We start from the raw sequence: 23,782 nt of genomic DNA on the forward strand, positions 1-23,782 counted from the left end.
ATCTCTTATGAATGCGTTTCTAGGAAAGGCCGAAGCAATAACATTTTTGGTGCCGGTCGTGAACATATGGTTTTTCACGTCCAAAAAACCTTTGAGTTTCATGTTTTTGAGCTGATTTTTGAAGTACTTGATCATTATAGGACGACAGGTAGATCATTTGAATGCACTACACACACAATGGAAAAAGAAAAAAAGGGAGAAGGGAAAAAAACAAAGAAAAAAGAAAAGATTGACCCCAAGCAGCCATGCTTCACTCATATCTCTAGGTCAAACCCTAAAGAGAATTTCACAAGTTACATGACTGTAATACTTGGATACAAGGTCAATTATTGTCATGAATAGCCAGTTGCATCATTGGGTAAGTTGATTGTCTTACCATTCTTCCTTCAATAGACTAACTATTGTAGAGCAGCAATAGAGCTGCTTAGTGTGAGTAAACATAATACTCGTGGAAAATGCAAGTTTGTATGCATCGTAGCCTCATAATTGATGACATCCTTCTATGTACATCTCTGGATGAGGGGGCCATGGTAGGAAAAAGGAGGGAAAAAGCCTAGTCAATGGTAGACCCATCACCTGGATGTCCCTTAAAAGTGTAAGACATTAGGTTGTCCTTAGTGATACCCACATTCAAACCTCGCCAACAAAGAACCCCTTCAAAAATAACATCTTAATCATAAAATTCTACACGTCTCTCAAGAAGGTGAAGAGCTATTCAATTAGCCTCATAAGTTAAAGTAATTCTTTCATGCCTTTCTAATGATTTTAACTTCAATAGCATCTACATCAAGAGCCTACATGACTCACTCTAATGCACTCATTGTATATCTGCTTGTAAGAGCACAAAATATATTTATACATAAAAAGATCAAAGCACATGGAATGAAGAATATAAGGATAGGTCCATTTCCATTTCAAGGTCATTTTACAAAGTTTTGTTAACAACAAGGAAAGTAATAAATTATGAAGTTATAAATGCATCACTTCAATGTATCAAATGAGGAATTGAGATTCACTCTCTCGTTCTGATGATTGTGTCAACATTCTCCGGACCTCCCACCTCTTCTTCTCCATTGCTAGCCTTAGACCCACTACTAACTTGAAATAATCAATGTAAACCTCTTGTGCCAAAAAAAATAATCACTTGCAGGAATCCCCACCCTCTTTACTAACTTCATCATTTGTTAACCAGCCTTTCCCATTCCTTTTGGAGAGCAATGACCATTAAACATTCATGCAACATCATAAGTATTAACAAAACAACTTTTCAATTCTCCCCACAACAAAGTCTTCTACCTGAATACGAGGATGTGATCAACAATAAGAAGGGGGGAATGTTAATCAACGAGGATGCGATCGACAACAAGAAGGGGGGAATGCTAACCCATTTTGGGATTAACAAGAGTTACCGCTATAATTCTACATCAATAGCAAAGACGAAGACATAAAAAGCATATATGATCAATCTATGAAGCAACACTTTCCACATCTACAACTTGGCGGGGTTCTTAGAAATGGTTTGATGGAACACTTATGGCAATTCCTGATCCAAGAGCATGTGGCAACAAGCTAGAATGGATTCCCCATGAATGTAATTCATGCATGTAATATGAGATTAAACATTGTACAAGCAATAGGCCACTTATGGGCCTTGAGTGTTTGATCGACCATGGTTTAAGTGTGTGTCAACACTTATGACCTTCATATAAAATTCAGTTTTTTTTCTAATAATACAACATACTCTCCCATTGTGTAATCAAGTCTTGCTCTTGTGATAATCCTCTATCTCTCTAATATTCTTCTCTAATGCATGCTACTGAGCTTGTATATGAGTGTTGTGAGGTGAGAGGAGGGACAAGGACCTGTAGTAGACGGTGACAAAAATTGCTCCCAAAGGAGGTGTGGAGCTTGGAGCCCTTGAGGTTTATAAGCTCATCCACAGTTGAAAAGATCCCCTCGGCCACACGAGATGGTTGTAGCTTACTAGGGTAATCTCTTATGAATGTGTTTCTAGGAGAGGCCAAAGTAAGCAATCACAATGATCTCATTCACCAAAGGTACGATAACCATTTCATAGGGAAGCTTGAGTGTTGTGATCCTTCTTTGCCAAGCTGTTGTTGTTGTTGCCTGCTGTTGCCAATGAATAGCCTCATGGGTGTAGAGAAGAGAAGGATATAGAAGAAAATTTAGTCATCCACCTCTCTTATGTGCTTGTCTATTCATGTGTGTGGATTTCAAGCTCATAGTGTGAATATTGATGGCCCTGCTTAGGTGGTAACTTTTGTACTTACACCACTGGCATGGTTGATGAGATTATGGGCAATATGTCGCCAATGCTTTATAGGCTATGTGACAGCCACCTTGGTGCCTTAGAGTTGTGGCATAGTTATAATATCAGCTCATGTAATCCGGTTCACAATATGGACCATTGTATGTAATAGTAGGAGGGTACTTGTACTCTTATCTTTTTAAGTTTATGGCTATAGAGAAGAGAAGGACATAGAAAAAAATTCAGCCCTCCATCTCACTTATGTGTTTGTCTACTCGTGTGCGTGTATGTTTACTTGTAAGGAGCTCAAGGTCATCGTCTCTCCTCATGGTATTACAGCACCGATTCATGTAAAGTTCTCAAGAGGCAAGCAAGGGTGGGACATGGGTAAGGGTAACTCTATCTCTTTCCTGCTTTGATTTTGGAGCAACACATGAGAGCTACAAGCAGATACTGTCTTAGATAAGGCATCATCCTAGGTGAAGGAAGAAGACAATGTTATTCGGGCCCCATTTTGACTCTACATGTTTTTCGAAGGTAGGTAATCTACGAAAGTGTTAATTATGACTATATATGCTCAGTTTCTGATTGGAGCAAAGTTGTGGAAAAAAATTGGTTGTAGGGCAGTCTGTACAAAGAATCCAAGATTTGCAGGTTGTTGGTGGATGTATTTTTATGTGACTATTTCATATGTAGTTGTAGTATAACAGGTGTATGGTACCGCTCTGTTAGAGACTCCAAGTTTGTTGTAAGTGTAGAAGTTTTTACAAGAACTATTTGGTAAGTTACTGCAAGTAAAGATGTCTTAAACTTGTCACAAATTTTGAGTGAGAAGCTAGATAAGAATAATTTCTAGGCTTAGAAATCAAAATGACCAAGTTCCTTATGGGAAAAGGATATTGGGAGTTCATCATAGGTGATGAAAAGGAGCCACAAATTGCTGAACAAAGTTGAAGCATATATGAAAGAGCACGAAATGTACTATACTAAAATCTATGATTATGCATATACATGATACACAAACACCTAAGGAGGCTTTAGACACCTTGGTGAGGATATACAGTACAAAAGGTCAAAGGATGCAGCTAAAGCAAGAGTTGCATAATGTGACCAGAGAAAACCTAAGTATAAATGATTACTCGATGCTTGTAGATGCCCTTGCTTCTATTGGATCACCAGTAGATGACGATGATATGGTATCAGTGACCTTGAATGGTTTTGATGGCAAGGAATACATTCAATTTCGGACCTCCACCATTGGAGTTTGAGAGAACTTTCTTGATTTTCAAGAATTGATTTCTCTCCTTATCCATGTGAGAGGAGATGAATCTTGGGGGAGGTTCATCCTTCATAAATTCACATAAACATACCTTCTACTTAGATATAGGTAGAGGTAGAGGGAGATCATCATCTAGAGAAGGTGGCCGATTTAGAAATCAAAACCAAAGGCATCAACAACAACAAGAAAAGCTGTCTCATACAGGTGAAGCATTCCACTCTAGAGGCAAGGGGAGCTAGAGAGGCCAAGATATAGCATAAGGTGTTATGACAAACTAGGGCACATTGCAAAGGACTACTCGAAAAAACAAAATTATATCAAAAGTGAAAAGTTACAACAATAAGCATCATCAAGTAAACATAGAGATGATAGAAGTGAGTAGTTGAGTGTGATGCAGCACATGCTCAGTTCCATGATAAGAGATGTATCAGGATTGGGAGATATTTGGTAGGTGGACTTTGGTGCCTCTAACCACATGACCAATCATAGTGAGTGGTTTAGAGATGCAAAAATTAGAAAACCAGTGTGTGAAAATAGGTGATGATACTGGGTAGTCGTTATTATTGTGGTTGTTTGCTGGGATCAAAGGCTTGGTATAATGTGTATTGCCATTTCAAAAATTAGTCTAGATTCGGCTTGTCAAAGGTCCTTAGTGCTTATGGAGGAGGTCCAAAAATGATTTTAGATAAAAAAAATATAATAAAGGCTCACGTCTCTAGGCTCATGTCTACAAGCTCTCATATGCCTGGGTTCATGCCTCTAGACTCACGTCAACAGGATATAGGCTCACATGTCCAAGCCCACATATCTAGTTTCATTCCCCTAGACTCATGTCTACAAGGTCACGTGTCTAGGCTCACATGTCCAAGTTCATGTTTGTAGGCTCACATGTTCAGGCTAATGTCTTTTCTTATATGAACTTAGCTCATGTACCTTCCTTTTATAAAATAAGCCAACCTAGGGTATATAATTCTAGGAATAGGACCTATGAGAGGTTTGGTGTGTACTAATTAGGAAATAATTGTGTACTAATTAGGAAATAATTATACTTTAATTTCTCAATAATTATAAAGGATAATAGCTGGTATAGATATGACAAAAAATCCTCAAAGAACATGAGTATACCATCTTCAAGGTAGCAATAATTGGGAGGCCAAGGCTAAGAAAGCTGATGGGCGATCCTAAGATTTAGAAAATCTCAAGAAATAGTTATAAGAAAAAGTAAGGTAGAGCTCATATAGATGCTGCATGCATTTCAAAGAAAGGAATCAACAAAGCAAATATATATACAAAGGTAGCAAATCACATAGGGCCACTGCTTGAAACACAAAGGCTCAAAATAAGGGCAATGCAATCAGAAAGCAATAGGATGAAAATACATGTGGGTCTACTTAAGACCACTAAAAAACTTCAAGATACTGACATCTGCATTAACAGTATGCCAATGGGGATACACAAGTCAGAGAACTTCAGTAGAAAAGTTCTACAGATAATACACGTAGAAATGAAAAATGAAAAGGTAAATATAAGTAGTAATGATAGTTGTAAGCTACCAGCAAGTGGTAGCACACTTAACCACATCTCTCCAATCTAGAATAGCATTCCAAACAAAGGAGGAGGTGCTGGCACAAGCATTAACATAGCTGGAAACACAAGCAGCTAGCTTTCATATGGTTCGAAGAAGCTTACTTCTCCTACAGTTTGGGAGCTCTTGCCATCTTTAGTCTATATTGTTGCTTTGTTGCTTTGTCTAGTTCAACAGCATACCCTAGCAAATTCTGTGGTCCCACTGGCCTAGAAGCTTCACAAGCTTAAGCTTTTACCTTTCTTGTGAGGGACAATGAAACTTGTGGTTTCTTGTTGCTTTGTTGCTTTGTCTAGTTCAACAACACAGCATATCCTAACAAATTTTGTGGTCCCACTGGCCCAGAAGCTTCACAAGCTTAAGCTTTCTTGTGAGGGACAATGAAACTTGTGGTTTCTTGATTGCGACCGCCTAGAGAGACGGTTCCATTAAAGAGCGTTTCAATGGGGTAAGACCTCCTTGGGGAATATAAGGTTTTCATGAGGCTGCTCCCCTAAGTTGCTATCCAAACACGAATACCTTCGTTTAATAGGATGCTCTTTGTGTAAAAAGTCTCAAATTGAGGATCTTCTACTGCACGAATTTCTTGGGAAACAAAGGTGTACGTGCATAGATTTGGGGCGAGCCCAACTACTCCAATAGCACTCATGCATAAACCGGTCACACTGGCGCAAATAATGTGAAAAAGCTTACCCTAGTACGAGAGGACTGGGTTGGGTCAACCTATGGTGTTCCGATTGTTGTGCCAATAACAGCGCTGAGTAGCTAAGTTGGTAGGGAAGAACTGAATGTCCTCGTTTGGGAGGATCCAGCCTTGTTGCAACAAAAACAATATTTCCAATCGTTGGAGTAGGTGGCTCTCTCGGGGCTACCTCATCCGGATCCTTGGGGAAGAGAATCGAGCTGGCCCTTGTGCGAACAACCTGATATGGACTATCTCTCTTCAACTCCCTGGGCACAATGTAGCAAAAGGACTCAAGACCATGGACCACCCCCATCCCATAGGAACTACGAGACCATGGACCACCCCCATCCCATAGGAACTATGAGATTGCCCTAGTGGAGCAAATGACCAATACCACTGGAAGGATTCCTTTGTGGGGTTAATAGGTACTGGAGCTGGTACACTTGTTATAGGTTCGATGTGGTCTTGAAAAAGGTACTCCCTGTTGAGATATTAAGCTCAACATGAGCTGATACTCACGAGGTGCCTGCATGACCGTTTGACATTTACATCATTGGTGGGTTTGGTAGCTGGCATCGACATATCTTCGCCACAAAAACTACAGCTGGACTACACCGACTAGTCCACACCTATCCACTCCACTTAGCACGTTCACATTATGGACCGCTTGTATATACTCTATTATGTGTGTTAGTCACTTTATCTTCTTTGTAGAACTCTTTTGTTATGTGAAGAAGAAGAAGAATTTTCAGCCTCTCACCTTGTGTGTTCTCTTCTAGGTTTTGTGTGAGTGTGTGTGTTGCAAGAGCTCAAGCTCTCTTCTCCCCTACATCTTTTAATGGTATCAGAGCTTGGTTCATACTAAGGGTTGAGATGCAAGCAAGAGAAGCACATGAAGTGGTACAAGGGTAAGAGCTTTATCTACTCTTCCCCCTTTGTGTTTGCTACTACACCCTTGTCTCGGGAGCTTTTCGGGAGGCATCGACAAATGAACTCTGATTGAGGAGCTTTCTTCGTGGGAGCAAAGCTACAGGGTAACTATAGTGTTCGTTGGGATTTTGGGATCAAAATTGCGTTTAGGGCACGTCTGGACCTTTGTTTTTTCAGTTTGCAAGCGTTCACAGGCACTGCGGGTAAGTTTCGATTCTCTATAGAATTTTGTTTTTGGGACTGCAGGAAGGGCGATTGGTTGTGCAGACACTATGTGTACTACAAAGAGGTCTCAAGTTGCCACCATTGGGTGTATGTATGAAAATTGAGGCCAGTGTTTGTGACAATATGGGTGTAGTATAGTACCGCTACAGAGAACACAACAGTTTATGTAGGTCAAACAAGAGTGTTGTTTTTGGTAAATTTGTGTTGTAGACAAGATGTAGGTCAAACAAGAGTGTTGTTTTTGGTAAATTTATGTTGTAGACAAGATGTCGAATGATGGAATAAACGAGATTATTACAGAGAAGCTTGACAAGGACAACTTCCATACTTGAAGGTTTAGATTGACAAATTTCTTAATGGGAAAAGGTTACTAGGACTACATTGAAGGTGAACATGAGGAGGCACCAGAGATACCGGAGATTAATCCAACTGTTGTAGATGTAAAAGAATTCAAGGATTGGAGTCAAGGAGCAAGGAAAGTCATGTATTGGCTTTCTATTAGTATACATGACACCATGATTAGGCATATACAAGATGCCAAGTCACCTAAGGAGGCATGGGACACCTTGGTGAAGCTGTATGAAACTAACACCTAAGGAGGGCATGGGACACCTTGGTGAAGCTGTACGAAACTAATAGCTAAGGAGGGCATGGGACACCTTGGTGAAGCTGTACGAAACTAACACCAAGGCATGAAAGATTCAGTAAGAATAAGCTTTATATTGTGGAGAAGAAAAATATGTATGTGAATGATTATGCCTTGAAGATCAAGGGCATTGTGGAATCCCTTGCATCCATTGGTGTTTCTGTTAATGATGATAAGGTGGAAGCATGTCTACGTGGTCTCGGGCCACAATATAAGGAGTTCAAGACGTCTATTTACACTCGGGAGAACATTCCCAACTTCACAGATTTGGTGTCAATGCTGATCATTGATGAAGAGAAGAATTTGGGTGAAGATCAACAATCTTCACACAAAACAAAAACAGTTCAGAGCAGCAGGCCTTCTACCCAAGTACAAGTAGAGGAAGAGGTAGAGGTCATGGACGTGGCCAAGGTGGTGGCTAAACAGGTAATCAGAATTATGGTTAGCAACAACAACAGTCCCAGGATTCGCAAACAACACATAGGTGGAAGAGGCCTGTTTAGAGGCAGGGGAAGTCAAAGAGGTCATGGTAATTGGCAAAGGCAACATAATGATACACGAGCTTATTTTTATTGTGGTAAGCCTAGACACGTGTGCAGGTAGATTGCTGCAAGAAGCAGAGTGACATGCGAAATGGAAAAGTGCAGCAAAAAAACTATGCATCCTCTTGTAGAAATAATGAGGATAACGAGAAGTTGTTTGTTATGCAACATGTGGTTAATGCTGTGTCTGGAAATGATGTAGCAGCATGTAAGAATGATGTATGGTATGTTGATTCAGGTGCTTTGAACCACATGACAAGTCATGGTGAATGGTTCAAGGAAATGAAGAGTCTTGAAAGACCAGGTTTTGTTGAAATAGGGGATAACACTGCTCATCAAATTGCCCATGTTGGAGATTGAATAGATGCAAGAGAGAAGAGAGCTTGAGCTCTTGCAAGCACACACACACTCACAAAACCCTAAAAGAGAACACACAAGGTGAGAGGCTGAAAATCTTCTTCTCCTTCACACAACACTCAACACACCATATACAAAGAGAAGAGAGCTTGAGCTCTTGCAAGCACACACACACTCACAAAACCCTAAAAGAGAACACACAAGGTGAGAGGCTGAAAATCTTCTTCTCCTTCACACAACACTCAACACACCATATACAAAGATAAGAGTACACACATATGAAAAGGTACTCAACCAAATACATACTTGGGTTCTCTATAGTGTGAACCCAACTAAATGAGCTGGCGCTATAACTATGCTAGTCTCTAGAATGGCTATCACACAGCCTGTCATCCCACTGGCCGCATATCACTGGCCGCATATCACCTATGATCTCACCAACTATGCCAGTGGTGTAAGTGTGGGGCCTATCCCCCAGGCCGGTCATCAGTGTCCACCGCCTCTCTAGATGAGCTCGATATCTCAACACTCCCCCTCGAGCTCAACTCCATCTCATGAACACCAAGCGAAGCCCTGAATCTACGGAGCTTCTATGTACCCAATGCTTTGGTGAAGATGTCAGCGACCTGATCCTGTGTGCTGACATAAACAAGGTCAACGTCTCTAACAAAATCTCACATACCTCAGTATGCGTCTCAATGCATCCAGATGCGGCTTCCGAGGAACCTGCATAAACTGACTCACCAACCCAACAGCATAGCTCAAATCTAGCTTGGTGATCGTCATGTAGATCAAGCTTCCTACTATGCGCCTATACATAGTAGGATCCTCCAAAATCTCTCCTGAATCTGCACTCAACTTGCCATTCTGATCCAATGGCACTAAGATAGGCTTACAGCTTGCCATACCATACTTGGACAACATGTCCAAGCCATACTATCTCTGTAGTAATCCAATACCATGTGGTGACCTAATCACCTCAATGCCCAAGAAAGATCTGAGCTCCCCCAGATCCTTTATCTCAAACTTCTGTCTAAGCAAGATCTTTACATCAAAGATCTCTGCATCATGGTCCCCCGTAATGATGATCAGGTCATCTACATAGATGACAAGCACAACCCCTCTATCACTGTGTCTCACATATAACAAGAAATCTGCATTGGCTACATGAAAGCCAATGCAGATTTAGAAAGCAAATGAAAGCCAATAGTGATAAGATATTTAGAAATCTTGTCAGACCATGCTCTTGGTGCTTGTTTTAAGCCATACAAGGCTTTCTTCCTAAACATAATCGGGGTGACTCACATTCTCATAACCAGGTGGCTGTAACATATACACCTCTTCTTGCAAATCCCCATGCAAGAATGCATTCTTTACATCCATTTGATGTAAATACCATTGCTTTGATGCCGCCACACTACTATCACAACTCTCACTATTGCCATCTTGGCAACTAGGCTGAAAGTTTCCTCATAATCAATGCCATATGTCTGTGCATATCCTTTGGCTACCAATCTAGCCTTGTACCTGCTTATACTTCCATCACTATTATGTTTTACTTTGTACACCCAATGGCTTTCTTGCCTTCAGGCAATTGCACTAAATCCCAAGTCTCATTTCTATATAGTGCATCCATCTCGTCATCCATAGCTTTCTCCCAACACACATTTCCAACAGCCTCATAAATGCATATGGGCTCTACAACCTGCACAACTTTTGCCATGTATGCATAGTGATGTGCCACATAACCATCATCGGTAAACCTCTGCACAGGATTCTTCACTCTCCTATATCTTCGCAGCTTTGCATTCATGGCTTCCATAGCCTTCTTTACACCAGGTGTTCTCATAGCTAGTATCCCAAGATCCTCATCAAGGCTCATCTCTGAGCCACTAGACTCTCCATCAACATGAGAATGCCCTGCAGAAATGTCAGGCATACTAAGGGGCTCAACCACTTTCTCTTTACCTTTATGTGATGTACTAATCACATTTGCAGGACTGGTATTATGACGCAGCCTGCCACTCCATGGTCTATCAACTGAACCACTAGATGAGGACTCTCTTGGTCCACTCAAAGACTATGATCTGACTCATATTATGTGCAACCACATTTCCACTCACATCAGCCCCAACAGCTTCTTTTTCAGGAGCATACTAGCTGCTCATCTCATAAAAAACAACATCCCTGCTTACCCTCAACTCACGTGTAGCAAGGTTATAACAACTGTATCCCTGTTGCTCAAGGGAATACCCAATAAACACATATTTTTAAGCTTTTAGATCCAGCTTAGTTCTCAGCTCATCTAGCACATGCACATATGCAATGCATCCAAAGACTTTCAGATGCGACAAATCAGGTTTTCTGCCAGTAAACCTCTCCTCTGGGGAGTTACATCATGTATGGTTGCAGTTGGAGTCCTGTTCACGATGTAAACTGCTGTAAAAACAGCCTCAGCCCAATAGCTATGTGGCATATTCTTCTCTCCCATCAATGCTCACGCAATCTCAGCAATGTGCCTGTTTTTCCGCTCAGCAACTCCATTTTGCTGCAGAGTGTATCTGTATGTAAACTGTCTTTGAATACCATTCTTCTTCAAAAATTCAGAGAACTCATTGGAGAAGTACTCTCTCCCCTCCATCTGACCTTAGGCACTTTACATGTTTCCCTGTTTACTTTTTCAACCATTCTGAAATTCTGAAAATGAGTGAACACCTCACTCTTCTCCTTCATGAAGTATACCCACACTTTCCTTGTGTGGTTATCAATAAATGTCACATAATACCTGCAGCCTCCCATAGACATGGTCTTCATAGGACCCCATACATATGAATGCACAACATCTAGTGCATTTTTGCTCACATTTCTGTCATGTGGAAATACATGCTTTGTTTGCTTTCCAAATTGGCATGCTTCACATATTTTATGCATACCTTCGACTTTAAACTTTGGCAGTCCTGTCACACAAGTGCAGGAGGTTGGTTGCAAAAGGCAACAGAGTGGGTAGAATGTTTACATTGAATGTAAACATGCCTGAAGTGAGTGCTACGATGTTTGCAAATGGTTCAGGAATTGTTGCAGACACAGACATTTGGCATAAAAGAATTGGACATGTGAATGTGCAGAGAATGAAGTCTATGCAAACTAAAGAATTGGACATGTGAATGTGCAAAGAATGTTTACCATTTTTGTTTCATGTATAGAAGTATGCATAATGGATAAATTTTTATATCAAAAGTGTTATTTTTATCATTTTTAATTTTCATGCATAGAAGTATGCATAAAGGAAAATTTTTATATCAAAAGTGTTACTTTTATCATTTTTAATTTTCATGCATAGAAGTATGCATAAAGGAAAAATTTTTATATCAAAAGTGTTACTTTTATCATTTTTAATTTTCATGCATAGAAGTATACATGGCTTATGCATATGGCTTTATATATGATGCTTATGCATACGGCTAATACATACGCCTCATGCATAAGCTTATGTATAAGGCTATGCATAGAGGCTTATCGCTAATGCATAAGCTTTATACATGAGGCTTTATGCAAAAGTCTCATGCATAAACCTTATGTATAAGCCTCACGCATGAGGTTTATACATTTGGTAATGCATGTCTTATGCATGAGGTTTATGCACTACCCTTATGTATGAGGCTTATGCGTAAGGCTAATGCATAAGCTTTATGCACTAGCCTCATACATGAGGCTAAGGCATATGGCCACCTTTAGAGAGGAGCTATGTCCCACGCCTCCTTGGGGGACTTGGCATCCTGTATGTGCCCAATCATAGTGTCTTGTATACTGATAGAGAGCCAATACATAACTTTTCTGGCTCCTTGGTTCCAATCCTTAAAGTCTTTCACATCTACAGTAGTTGGATTGATCTCCTGTATCTCCGGTGCCTCTTCATGCTCACCTTCTATGTAGTCCCTGTAACCCTTTCCCATCAAGAAATTTGTCAACCTGAACCTCCAAGCATGGAAATTGTTCTTATCAAGCTTCTCAGCAACAATCTGATTTATGCCATCATCTGACATCTTGCCAGACACACAAATTTGCCAGAAATAGCACTTTGGTTTGTCCTGCACAAACTGTTGTATTTTGTGTAGCGGTACTGTACTACACTCAAATGTCACAACCAGTGACCTCAATGTGCATACATACACCCAATGGCAACTGTTGACCTCCTTGCAGCACACACAATGTCTGCACAACCAATCTGTCTTCCTGCAGTTCTTAGAACAGAGTTCTGTATAAGCAAAGAATCGATGACTTACCCGCAGTGCTCAAAATCGCCTGCATTTCAAAAAACGGAGGTCCTAATGCGCCCAAAACGCGTTTTCGACCCAAAATTTACGTCCAATAGGACAAATATTTAGAACAGTATAGTTGCCCTATAGCTTTACTCCCGCGAAGAAAGCTCCTCAATCAGAGATCATTTGCCGGTGCCTCCTGTAGAGCTCCCGAGACAAGGGTGTAGTCGCTAACACAAATAGGGAAGAGTAGATGAAGCTCTTACCCTCGTACCGACTCCTGTGCTTCTCTTGCTTGCAGCTCAGCCCTTAGCATAAACCAGGCTCTGATACCATTAAAAGATGCAGGAGAGAAGAGAGCTTGATATCTTGCAAGCACACACACACTCACAAAACCCTAAAAGAGAACACACAAGGTGAGAGGCTGAAAATCTTCTTCTCCTTCACACAACACTCAACACACCATATACAAAGATAAGAGTACACACATATGAAAAGGTACTCAACCAAATACATACTAGGGTTCTCTATAGTGTGAACCTAACTAAATGAGCTGACGCTATAACTATGCTAGTCTCTAGAATGGCTATCACACAGCCTGTCATTCCACTGGCCGCATATCACCCATGATCTCACCAACCATGCCAGTGGTGTAAGTGTGGGGCCTATCCCCCAGGCGGGTCATCAGTGTCCACCGCCTCACTAGATGAGCTCGATATCTCAACAGAGATGTGCCATTATCTATGCAGGATGGTAAGGTGAAGTACCTTGTAGATGTACTTCATGTTTCAAATATTACAAAGAATCTAGTTTCTGTTGTGGTCAGATGATTGAGCAGTGTTGCAGGTCTGGCTTAAGGCTGTTATGTAGAAGACTTTGAAGATAAGTGCAGGTTGGTTGCAAAAGACAACAGAGTGGGTAGAATGTTTACATTGAATGTAAATAGGCTTGAAGTGAGTGCTATAATGTTTGCAAATGGTTTGAGAGTTGTTGCAGATACAAATCTTTGGCATAAGAGAATTGGGCATGTAAATGTGCAAAGAATGAAGTCTATGCAAACTAAAGAAATTGTGACAAGGCTACTAAGTTTAAGGTTGAAGGTCTAGAGAACGTATGTGAAGCATGTCAATTTGGAAAGCAAACAAATCATGCATTCTACATGACAGAAATGTGAGCAGAAACATACTAGATGTTATGAATTCATATGTATGGGGTCCTGCAAAGACTATGTTTATGGGTGGCTGTAGGTACTACGTAACATTCATTGTTGATGACCACACGAGGAAAGTGTGGGTGTATTTCATGAAGGAGAAGAGTGAAGTGTTCACTCATTTTCAGAATTTTAGAGAGTGATGGCTGAAAAATAGACAGGAAAGCATGTGAAGTGCCTAAGGTCAGATGGAGGGGGAGAATACTTCTCTAATGAGTTCTTTGAATTCTTGCGAAAGAATGGCATTCATAGACAATTCACATGTAGATACACTCCGCAGCAAAATGGAGTTGCTGGAGTAGAAAAACAGGCACATTGTAGAGATAGCATGAGCATTGATGGTAGAGAAGAATATGCCACATAGCTATTGGGCTGAGGCTATGTCTATAGCAGTTTATATCATAAACATGACTCCTACTATAGCGATACATGATGTAACGCCATAGGAGAAGTTTACTGGCAAGAAACTTGATTTGTCTCACTTAAAAGTTTTTGGATGTATTGCATATGTGCATGTGCCAGATGAGTTGCGTACTAAGTTGGATCCAAAGGCAAAAAAGTGTGTGTTTATTAGGTATTCCCTTGAGCAAAAAGGGATATAGATGCTATAATCCTACTACACGTAAGCAGGGATGCTATAATCCTACTACACGTAAGCAGGGATGCTATAATCCTACTACACGTAAGCAGGGATGTTGTATTTGATGAGATGAGTAGTTGGTATGCTGCTGAAAGATGCTATTGGGGCTGATGTAAGTGGAAATGTGGTTGCACAGAATGCAAGTTAGCAATCACAATCATTGAGTGGACCACGAGAGTCCTCATCCAGCGGTTCTGTTAATAGACCATAGAGTGGTAGGCTGCGTCATAATACCAATCTTGGAAATGTAGTTAGTACATCACATAAAGGTAAAGAGAAAGTGGTTGAGCCCCTTGGTATGCCTGACATTTATGCAGGGCATTCTCATGTTGATGGAGAGTCTAGTGGCTCGAAAGATGAGCCTTGATGAGGAGCTTGGGATTCTAGCAATGAGGACACCTGGTGTGAAAAAAGCTATGGAAGCCATAAATGCAAAGTTATGAAGATATGGAAGAGTCAAAAACCCTATGTAGAGGTTGACTTATGATGGTTATGTGGCACATCACTATGCTTATATGGCAAAAGTTGTGCAGGTTGTAGAACCCACATGTTTTGATTAGGCTATTGGAAATGTGTGTTGAGAGAAAGTTTTGGATGAGGAGATGGATGCATTATATGGAAATGAGACTTGGGATTTGGTGCCATTGCCTGAAGGCAAGAAAGCTATTGGTTATAAGTGGGTATATAAGGTGAAACATAACAGTGATGGTAGCATAAGCAGGTATAAGGCTAGATTGGTAGCCAAAGGATATGCGTAGACACATGGGATTGATAATGAGGAGACATTTGCCCCAGTTGTAAAGATGGCAACTGTGAGAGCTGTGATTGCAGTGGCTGCAACTAAAGGCTGGTTTTTACATCAGATGGATGTTAAAAATACGTTATTGCAAGAAGAAGTGTATATGGATCAGCCACCTGGTTTTGAGGATACAGTCACCCGGAGTATATATGTAAGCTTCGCGTAAGGCTTTGTATGAGCCGAAGCAAGCTCCATGAGCATGGCATGACAAGATTGCTGATAAGTATTTTGTCACTATTGGTTTTCATCATATGGCAGATGCAAATCACTCTTTGTATGTGCACAAGAGTGATAAGGGTATTGTGATCATCACTATTTATGTAGATGATCTTATTTTTGGGGGTGACAACTTGGATGAGATTGAGCATGTGAAAAGTCTTCTCAAAAGGAAGTTTGAGATAAAGGATTTGGGAGATTTGCACTACTTTTTGGGAGTTGAGGCCATTCGCACACCTGATGGTATTTGGCTGTCATAGAGACAATATGTATTGGACATGTTGTCCAATACATATTGGACATGTTGTCCAAGTATGGGATGGCTGATTGTAAGTCAATATTGGTGCCATTAGATCAAAATGGCAAGCTTAGTGTGGATGCAGGTTATGCCATTAGATCAAAATGGCAGCCATCCCATACTTGGACATGTTGTCCAAGTATGGGATGGCTGATTGTAAGTCAATATTGGTGCCATTAGATCAAAATGGCAAGCTTAGTGCGGATGCAGGTTATGTGTTGGGTGGAGGATCCCACTATGTACAGGAAGATTGTGGGGAGTTTGATCTATGTCACAATCAACAGGTTAGATTTGAGTTACACTGTTGGCTTAGAAAGCCAATTTATGTAGGCTCCACGCAAACCACATCTTGATAGTGTGTGACGCACACTTCGGTATTTGAGGGCCACTGTTGATTATGCATTGTTTTATGTAGTAGGTGTACCATTAGAGTACACAAATGCAGATTGGACAGGTAGCATCTCAGACAGGAGATCTATTAGTGGATTTATGTTTTCATTAGAGCTATATGGGTACACAGATGCAGATTGGACAGGTAGCATCTCAGACAGGAGATCTATTAGTGGATTTATGTTTTCATTAGAGCTATATGGGTACCATTAGAGCTATATGGGTACACAGATGTAGATTGGACAGGTAGCATCTCAGACAGGAGATCTATTAGTGGATTTATGTTTTCATTGGGGAGTGCTGCTGTGACATGGAGTAGCGAGAAGCAGCCCACAGTTGCCTTGTCAAGTATAGAGGCAGAGTACATAGGAGCTGCGGTGGTAGCGTGGGAGGTAGCTTGGTTACACAAGCTACTTGTGCTAATTTGGGGTTGCATGTAGAGAGAAAGGTTGTCATATATTGTGATAATCTTAGTAGTATACAGTTGGCCGAGAACCCAGTCTTCCATGCATGGATGAAACACATTGAGGTACATTACAACCTCATCAGGAAGAGAGTATTGGCAGAAAGGTGACATCGACTTGTCCTACGTCAGCACATAGGATCAGGTCGCTGACATCCTCACACGTAGGCCTTGGGAGTCGAGAAGCTCCACAGATTTTGAGATATGTTTGGATTTCATGAGCCAGAGTTGAGCTTGAGGGGGAGTGTTGAGATGTCAAGCTTAACATGAGCTGATACTCACGAGGCGCTTGTATGACCGTTTGATATTTACTTCACTGGAAGGTTTGGTAGCTGGCACCGACATATCTTCTCTAGAGATTCTACAATTGGACTACACCGACTAGTCCACACCTATCCACTCCACTTAGCGTGTTCACATTATCGACCGCTTGTATATACTCTATTATATGTGTTAGTCACTTTATCTTCTTTGTAGACCTCTTTTGTTATGTGAAGAAGATGAAGAATTTTTAGCCTCTCACCTTGTGTGTTCTCTTCTAGGGTTTGTGTGAGTGTGTGTGTGCTTGCAAGAGCTCAAGCTCTCTTCTCCCATGCATCTTTTCACTCCCTACTATACATAGGAATAGTCCAATAATAAGTGTCATGTAAACATCACTCAAAAAGTCCCAGTGATCGTTTGCATAAACATATACTTTTTAAGTTAAAACTAATCAAAAATCATGTATAGCTTATAAAAATCCATTTGACAGTGTACACACAAATAAGTTGTAAAAGTTCATGAAAGTTTCATGTTGTCTTGATGCACCTAACGAGATGTGTGTATGAAGAGTTCCACCATGATTATGGAAATTTGTTTTGGAATGGAAGAGTTCCACTATGGTTATGACAAGTTGGTTTAGAATGGAACAATGTGTCAATAATTGAGTGTGAAAGTTTTCACTTTTCTAGTGTTTAATATTTAAGTTTATACACATGCACAACGATTAATGCATATCAATAGGATGTGACATACAAACCAAGAGCACGTGTTGATGTTAGAACATAAATATGTGTTTTAATGGAAGCAAAAAGTTTTCTAACACAAGCAAGGAAGTTTTAAAGTTTGTTTAAAAATAAAGGTTGCATTTTTGCAATAAAAAAGTGTCATCTATCATTATTTTTCTAGGAAAATGTTCTTTTTACTTGGAAGTCTCTTGCAAAGAAAGGGTCTACCTGCGAAAGTTGTTTTTGAAGAGGATAGCCTTGTTCTACTATTCTAATTTTGATTATCAATGCTCGTACGTCAGCTTCAAGGAAAGAATGGAGAAAAGTTGAAAGTGTAGGAAACACATGGTCTTGTTTACACTTGTAAATTGTTAGGAATGGATAGATCTAAATAGAGAAGTTGTACTTTTCCTACTATGCTCACATTGTCCTATAAAGGGTGCTGACTAAAGGCTCTCCCATTGAAGGGTTTATCACAATGGCTAAAATGTGCTATTCTACTAGAATGTGGGAGGTCCCATATTGCCCCCCTTTAGAATCCTCTACATTGGAATTTTTTACACTATATGAAAATTAATGGAATGACAAACTTAGCTAATTTGTTGCTCTACCTCCATGATTCCTTTCTTGATTTATTGAGATAAAAGGAGTCCACTTCAATGTATTTGGATTTTTTTTTGGCACACAACCTTAGTTCATATCATTTTGATAGCTATTACAATATTCATGATTAGATTATGAATTTAATTAGCTATCACAACCAATCAATCACTTACATCACACTTACTAGAGCTCCAAGCCTCTCAAGACCAACCGGATTGGCATCTAAGTGCTATTTTTTGAATTGTTTAGTTGATGTAGTATGTTATCCATCAAATTTGAAGGATGGATTAGAAGCACCACCATTGATTATTGAAAGGCATGGCTTAATTTATTTTTGGTATAGAATTTGGTGAAAGTCCTCCTAAGTTTATTTCATGCTCAAAATGCAACACACTAAAAATGGTGCATATAATAACCAATACATTTTTAAAAGCATACCACTGCGATAATATTACTTGCTCTTTGCCTAGGGTTTGGCGTAAAACTTGGTGAAAGTCTAAGTTTATGTCATACTTAAAGTGTAACACAAGAAAAATGGTGCATCTGCTAAACCAAATGCATTTTGAATAGCATACCACTATGATACTATTTCCTCCAAATACTTGCTTGTCGTTACCTAGGTTTTGGGCAATCAAAAAGCAATCAAATGCTAAAACCATTCCTGTTCCTCTCTTTAATGCGTGCCATTCTTGTTTGTAGATCACATTTTATAGTTCTAACATGCGTAATTTTTATTAGGAGGTTACAACACTTTTGTTTGATTTTGACGTGCTCCTACACATGATTTTCTATTATAGCCTTATGAAAATTGTGATGCACGCTAGCTGTGCTTGTAAAAAATGGTGCGTAATGATGAAAATGCATGTGCAAAAAAAGTTGCCAACGAAAAGTTTTTGTTGAGTGGTTTTCAAAATATATTTGGTGAAATTTTACAATGGCTCCTTTACTCGACTAATTATATAGTAGGGCCACATGAAAAGGTATACCTTGGGTGGGGTGATTGATTTTCTATATGCTTACTTGTGAAGAGAATGGGATCTAAACCCTCATGCATTGGCTAATAAGCTACAAGTGCTTATTAGAGCCAATGCATGCCTTAGTCAAGTTGCCTCCTTGCGAAGAGAATGCGATCTAAATGCTCATGCATTACCTAATAAGCTACAAGTGCTTATTGATAATTTTTGTCAATAAGGTGGACAACTTTTGGATGGAACACCAAAATCTTACACTATCCAAAGTTATTAAATTATGGGGGAGACTTGCCCTGCCATCCCACTCCATGTTAAGTGTGTAAATCCCCTAAGAATGAGCAACCTTTGAAATGGGAAAGGCATGCAATGCTATTTTAAAGAGGAAAATTTGAATTGCAAGTGCACTTCGAAACACGGAAGCACACCACCATATATATCATTTACAACATACCATGCCAAGCAACGAGTGGTGATGCTAAGCTAGGCTAAGGCATGTTGATGTGGTTGCGGATATTAAATGGTCATGTTGGGTCTAGTATTAAGGAAACATGGAAACTTGAATGTGATGATGTTCCTAAGCGGCTATGGTCAAGCACGCCACCTACATATCATTTACAACATACCATGCCGAGCAGCGAGACGACGAGTGGGGTTCGAACTTGCGACATGATGCTATGCTATGGTGAGGCATGTTGATGTGGCTCTAGATAATGCTCATGTTAAACTTGGGTCTAGTATTAAGGAAGCATAGAAGCTTGAATGTGATGATGATGGTACCGACCGGCTATGGTGAAGCATGTGGGAATGAATGAAAACCATGTTTAGAGGGAGTTGAAATGATGGGCTCAAATAAAGGGATTCCATCTGTCAACAATCGCATCAAGCACCCCCACCCACCCCCACCCGGGGTCTCAGGTAGGAGCCGGCATGCGGCTTTTTGAGGTATTTTGAGCGTCGGCATTTGGTGACAGGCGAAAGGGAAGGCCTGCCTCTAACACAAACAGCTTGAAGCTATTCAAGGGTCTCCATAGGAATCGGTAAGATTGTGTTGCTAGTCGTCGCCCATTAGGGTTTTCTTCCTTGTCCCCATTAGGCATCGTCATCTAGGGCTCTGCTTGTGTTTGTGTGATTAAAATAAGGTTTCTGTGTGTACCTAAAGTACAGGAGTTGTTGGGCAAATTAGGGTTTCTTCTGTGATCAAGGAGTAGAGGAGTGATCAAGGAGTAGAGGAGCCCAAGACTGAGGAAGGGCATCGGCGAGCTTCACAAACTAGGGTTTCTGCCTTCTGTTTTGGCCCTCCAACATGAAATCTTCCCTCAAGTTCAGAGAGGAGAAGAGCCCGTTGCTGCGGGCAAAGTTCCCCTTCAAGTTGGGGGCCATCCCCCTCTCATCTGGCATAGCTTTTGGTGGTAGCCAAGACGTTGCCGTCCACCTGGGGACCTCCTTTCTGGCAGGCCCTTCCATCAAGCTAGCTTTCAAACCCAATGATTCTAGCCCTCTCTCTGTCGTCCTCAAGACAGGGCTTGGTCTCTGGGGTTCTCCTAATGGTGCCCCCCTTACCTTGAAAGTGGAATTTTGCCTCGTCGCTAAAGGTGGGGAACCTCTCTCCTCTCTGCGCTTCAAGCCGATGCTAGGAGATTTCAGTATCAGAAAGGATGTCAATGGTGTCAACTTTCTGCCGGCTCAACAAAAGGATGCAGTGGAGGCTCTGCAGTTGAATGGAAACAGTGAGCACAGCCATATCACACCACCTAACAAAGCCGACAATGGCACTGTGTCAGGCTCCATATCCAATGGCGATGCCAAAACAATCCACAAGCGAATCAGCAGCAACTTTGTGGACAAAGATCGAGCACGCAGTCTGTCGGTTGATTCCAATGCTGTGGTGATTGGATCAAATTTTTCTTTGAAGATTGAAGGGCTTGATAAAGAGTGGAAAGGGCGTGGTGATCGGAAGCAGAAAGTGGAAGGCCTTAAGGAGCAGGATGCTGAAGCTGACATGGTGGCAAATGGTAATGGCATGATAGTGCCTGTTCCTGATAATATTTTGAATGAGCAGATCAAGATGGATAGCCGGAAGTCCTCTGCTGCATTCTCTTTGGCTGGTGCTCAGAGTAGTCTTCGAGGTTGCAGAATCATTGCCCACAGCTCACTTCCGTTGGGTAGTCAAGCCAGGCTCAATATCCGGTGGGGTGTGAAACCGCCCCTGGAAGTTTTTCAAGGATGGGATGGCAGCTTGCCATCGTTGTCTCTTTCTAAACTACCGTCTCTTCTTTTAGATAAGGTCAGCTTTGAGCAACTCAGCATTCCTGTGGAGAAGCCAAAAGTAGCAGCCCCTCGATTGGGTAATACAGGCCATCTAGAGCAAGGATTGTTACCTGTCAGCTTTCTTGAGGAGAATCGAGAACTGGCTCAAGTAGCCGCCATGTGCTACTCCATGAAGCGGCAGCTGCACTTGCTTTATGCTGAGAATCAAGTGCTCAGGAGGGCTATGGAGGAAATGAGGTCACAGGTGGAATTCAGAGGTTCTTGGAATTTCAATGGGACAGATGATAATAATCTCACAAAAGAGCAAACCATCCCAAGGCTCTCTCCAAAGTCTTCACTTTTGGATGTCCCCAGAGTGGCTCGCAATGGGAGAGAGGAAGCCCGCTGGGAGGGTGAGGCTAGAAAGGGTCAGAGAGATGTGCCAAGAAAAGATGCAGATGTGGACGCTAAACTGACACCTTCTGTGGGTAGTAGTGTTGATGTGTCTAATGAGTTGGAAAAAGCCATCATGAGTGCCAAGAACGGCCTAGTGGGAGGGAAAAAGGATTAGTGGGAGGGAAAAAGGATTAGACGACATCATGTTGTGTACAGCATGGATAATTTTAGGCTTGATTTTGTTCGCAAGTTGTATACATTGTGCATGTTTCCAGTTTGTGGTTTCAGACAAGGAAATGTTTTTTGGGGATAGTACTGCTTCAGATGTGGGAATCAAACCATTAATTACCTGTGAATATATAAGAACCAATTATCAACCAATTTAAGTGTATGATCTGTGACACTCTGTGACACTTTCTATCGTTGCTTTTAAGTTAAAATGCAATGCTGTCACTCCTTTTTTCTTGGGAGAATTGTGCTCCTTTTTTCTTGGGAGTATTGTGGAATGTTTACAGTCTATCTATAATGATGTGTGCCTCTTCTCACCAAATCTCATTATATATTTGTGGGGTCGCTCTATTTTCATCTCCCGATGTTTTTAGAAGACTGTAGATTTCGTGTCTCTGTATTTGGCATCTTACTTTTGGGCCAGATGGTGTACAGAAAGTGAGTTTGGAATTGTAAGCATGTTATTGGCGGTGATCTTCATCTCCAGAGATTGTCTATAGAGATTCTGATAAACAGCATATAAAGAGAAGCATACAAATCAACAAGAACCAACATGTGTACATGAGAGATGCTATTGGTGGCACTATTTTCGGCAGGCACACAACACAAGACTTTTGGCCTTATGATACAAATGATGGATGAGCCCTATTTATTGCAAGTCTTGACCTCTTTCGAGGACATTTGTGTGACAAACTTCACCATTTTGACCGATCACTAAACTTTTGGCCCTAAAGGAGATTTTCTTTTCAGCATATTTTTTGTTGATAGAATATGTTCCTACATGATAGAATTTGAACTTTGTTAGCTACTTAGCCCATCTCGTTTGTAAACAAACCAAGCCTTGCGAAGGCAAATGTCCCCAGAAATGAGCATGACATATCAAGGGGAAAAGAACGAAAGTTGATCCTAGACTAAATGCTTGATCACTTGATGTGGCACCTTGCTCGGATGTTAATGGCATACATGACAAGCGTACACGAGAACCATTGTGCATGTGATTGATTGATTAAGAACATGGCAAAGACACATGAATAATCGGATTGGTCAGATTGGTCTCTACGATGTTAGCTTGTATGGATTGCTCACCCTTCACAGGACAAGGTAACATGAGGTTCACCTTGCACATGAATGGATGAGTTGTTACATAAGTGTATTATGCACATGATTGGTGGTTGATTATTAAGTACATGTCAAGCATAATGAGGTTCAACCTTCTTTCCATGATTAGATGGATGAAATACACCACACGTCTCACTTGGATGTGGTCTTTTTATACAGGCTTGGCTTCAAGAGCTAATGGACACATGATGAACTTTAACACGAGATGATGGATACAAAATTAGGATCAAAGTTGGGCTTTGAGACTGAACAACACTTCTTCACGTTGGCTTGCGCTTGAAACTTATGAATATGTGTTGCCCTTACAAGCATTTCTTCTAGTCTTCTTCATGGACCCAATGAAATACCGGCTAGTTCATAGTGACATGAAAATAATGGCTTTTCTTATGTCCTTATTCTTCTCCAAGAAAACATGTATATCTTCCTTGAGCTTCCTTTG

At 40.8% G+C, this 23,782-nt stretch overlaps 1 protein-coding gene across 2 annotated transcripts; it reads left to right on the forward strand.

Annotated features, from left to right (window-relative positions):
* Nucleotides 1–20,139: 20,139 nt before the first annotated feature.
* LOC147611255 (uncharacterized) lies at nt 20,140–22,377 on the forward strand. Of its 2 annotated transcripts, none has more exons than XM_086784311.1 (2): nt 20,140–20,390; nt 20,518–22,377. In XM_086784311.1, exon 2 carries the CDS (start codon nt 20,657–20,659, stop codon nt 22,169–22,171), a length of 1,515 nt encoding a protein of 504 aa, XP_086640437.1. In that variant the 5' UTR covers nt 20,140–20,390; nt 20,518–20,656; the 3' UTR covers nt 22,172–22,377. The 2 variants fall into 2 exon arrangements, with proteins under 2 accessions (XP_086640437.1, XP_086640438.1); XM_086784312.1 differs by having other exon boundaries at nt 20,235–20,390; nt 20,537–22,377.
* The last annotated feature ends 1,405 nt before the right edge of the window (nt 22,378–23,782 follow it).

This window comes from Cibotium barometz, chromosome 47 (genome assembly GCF_041138505.1).
Source record: "Cibotium barometz isolate CiBa-2024 chromosome 47, ASM4113850v1, whole genome shotgun sequence".
NCBI lineage: Eukaryota > Viridiplantae > Streptophyta > Polypodiopsida > Cyatheales > Cibotiaceae > Cibotium > Cibotium barometz.

Coding starts and splice junctions, on each gene's coding strand:
- LOC147611255 (XM_086784311.1), top strand. CDS start 20,657: ATGAAATCTTCCCTCAAGTTCAGAGAGGAGAAGAGCCCGTTGCTGCGG.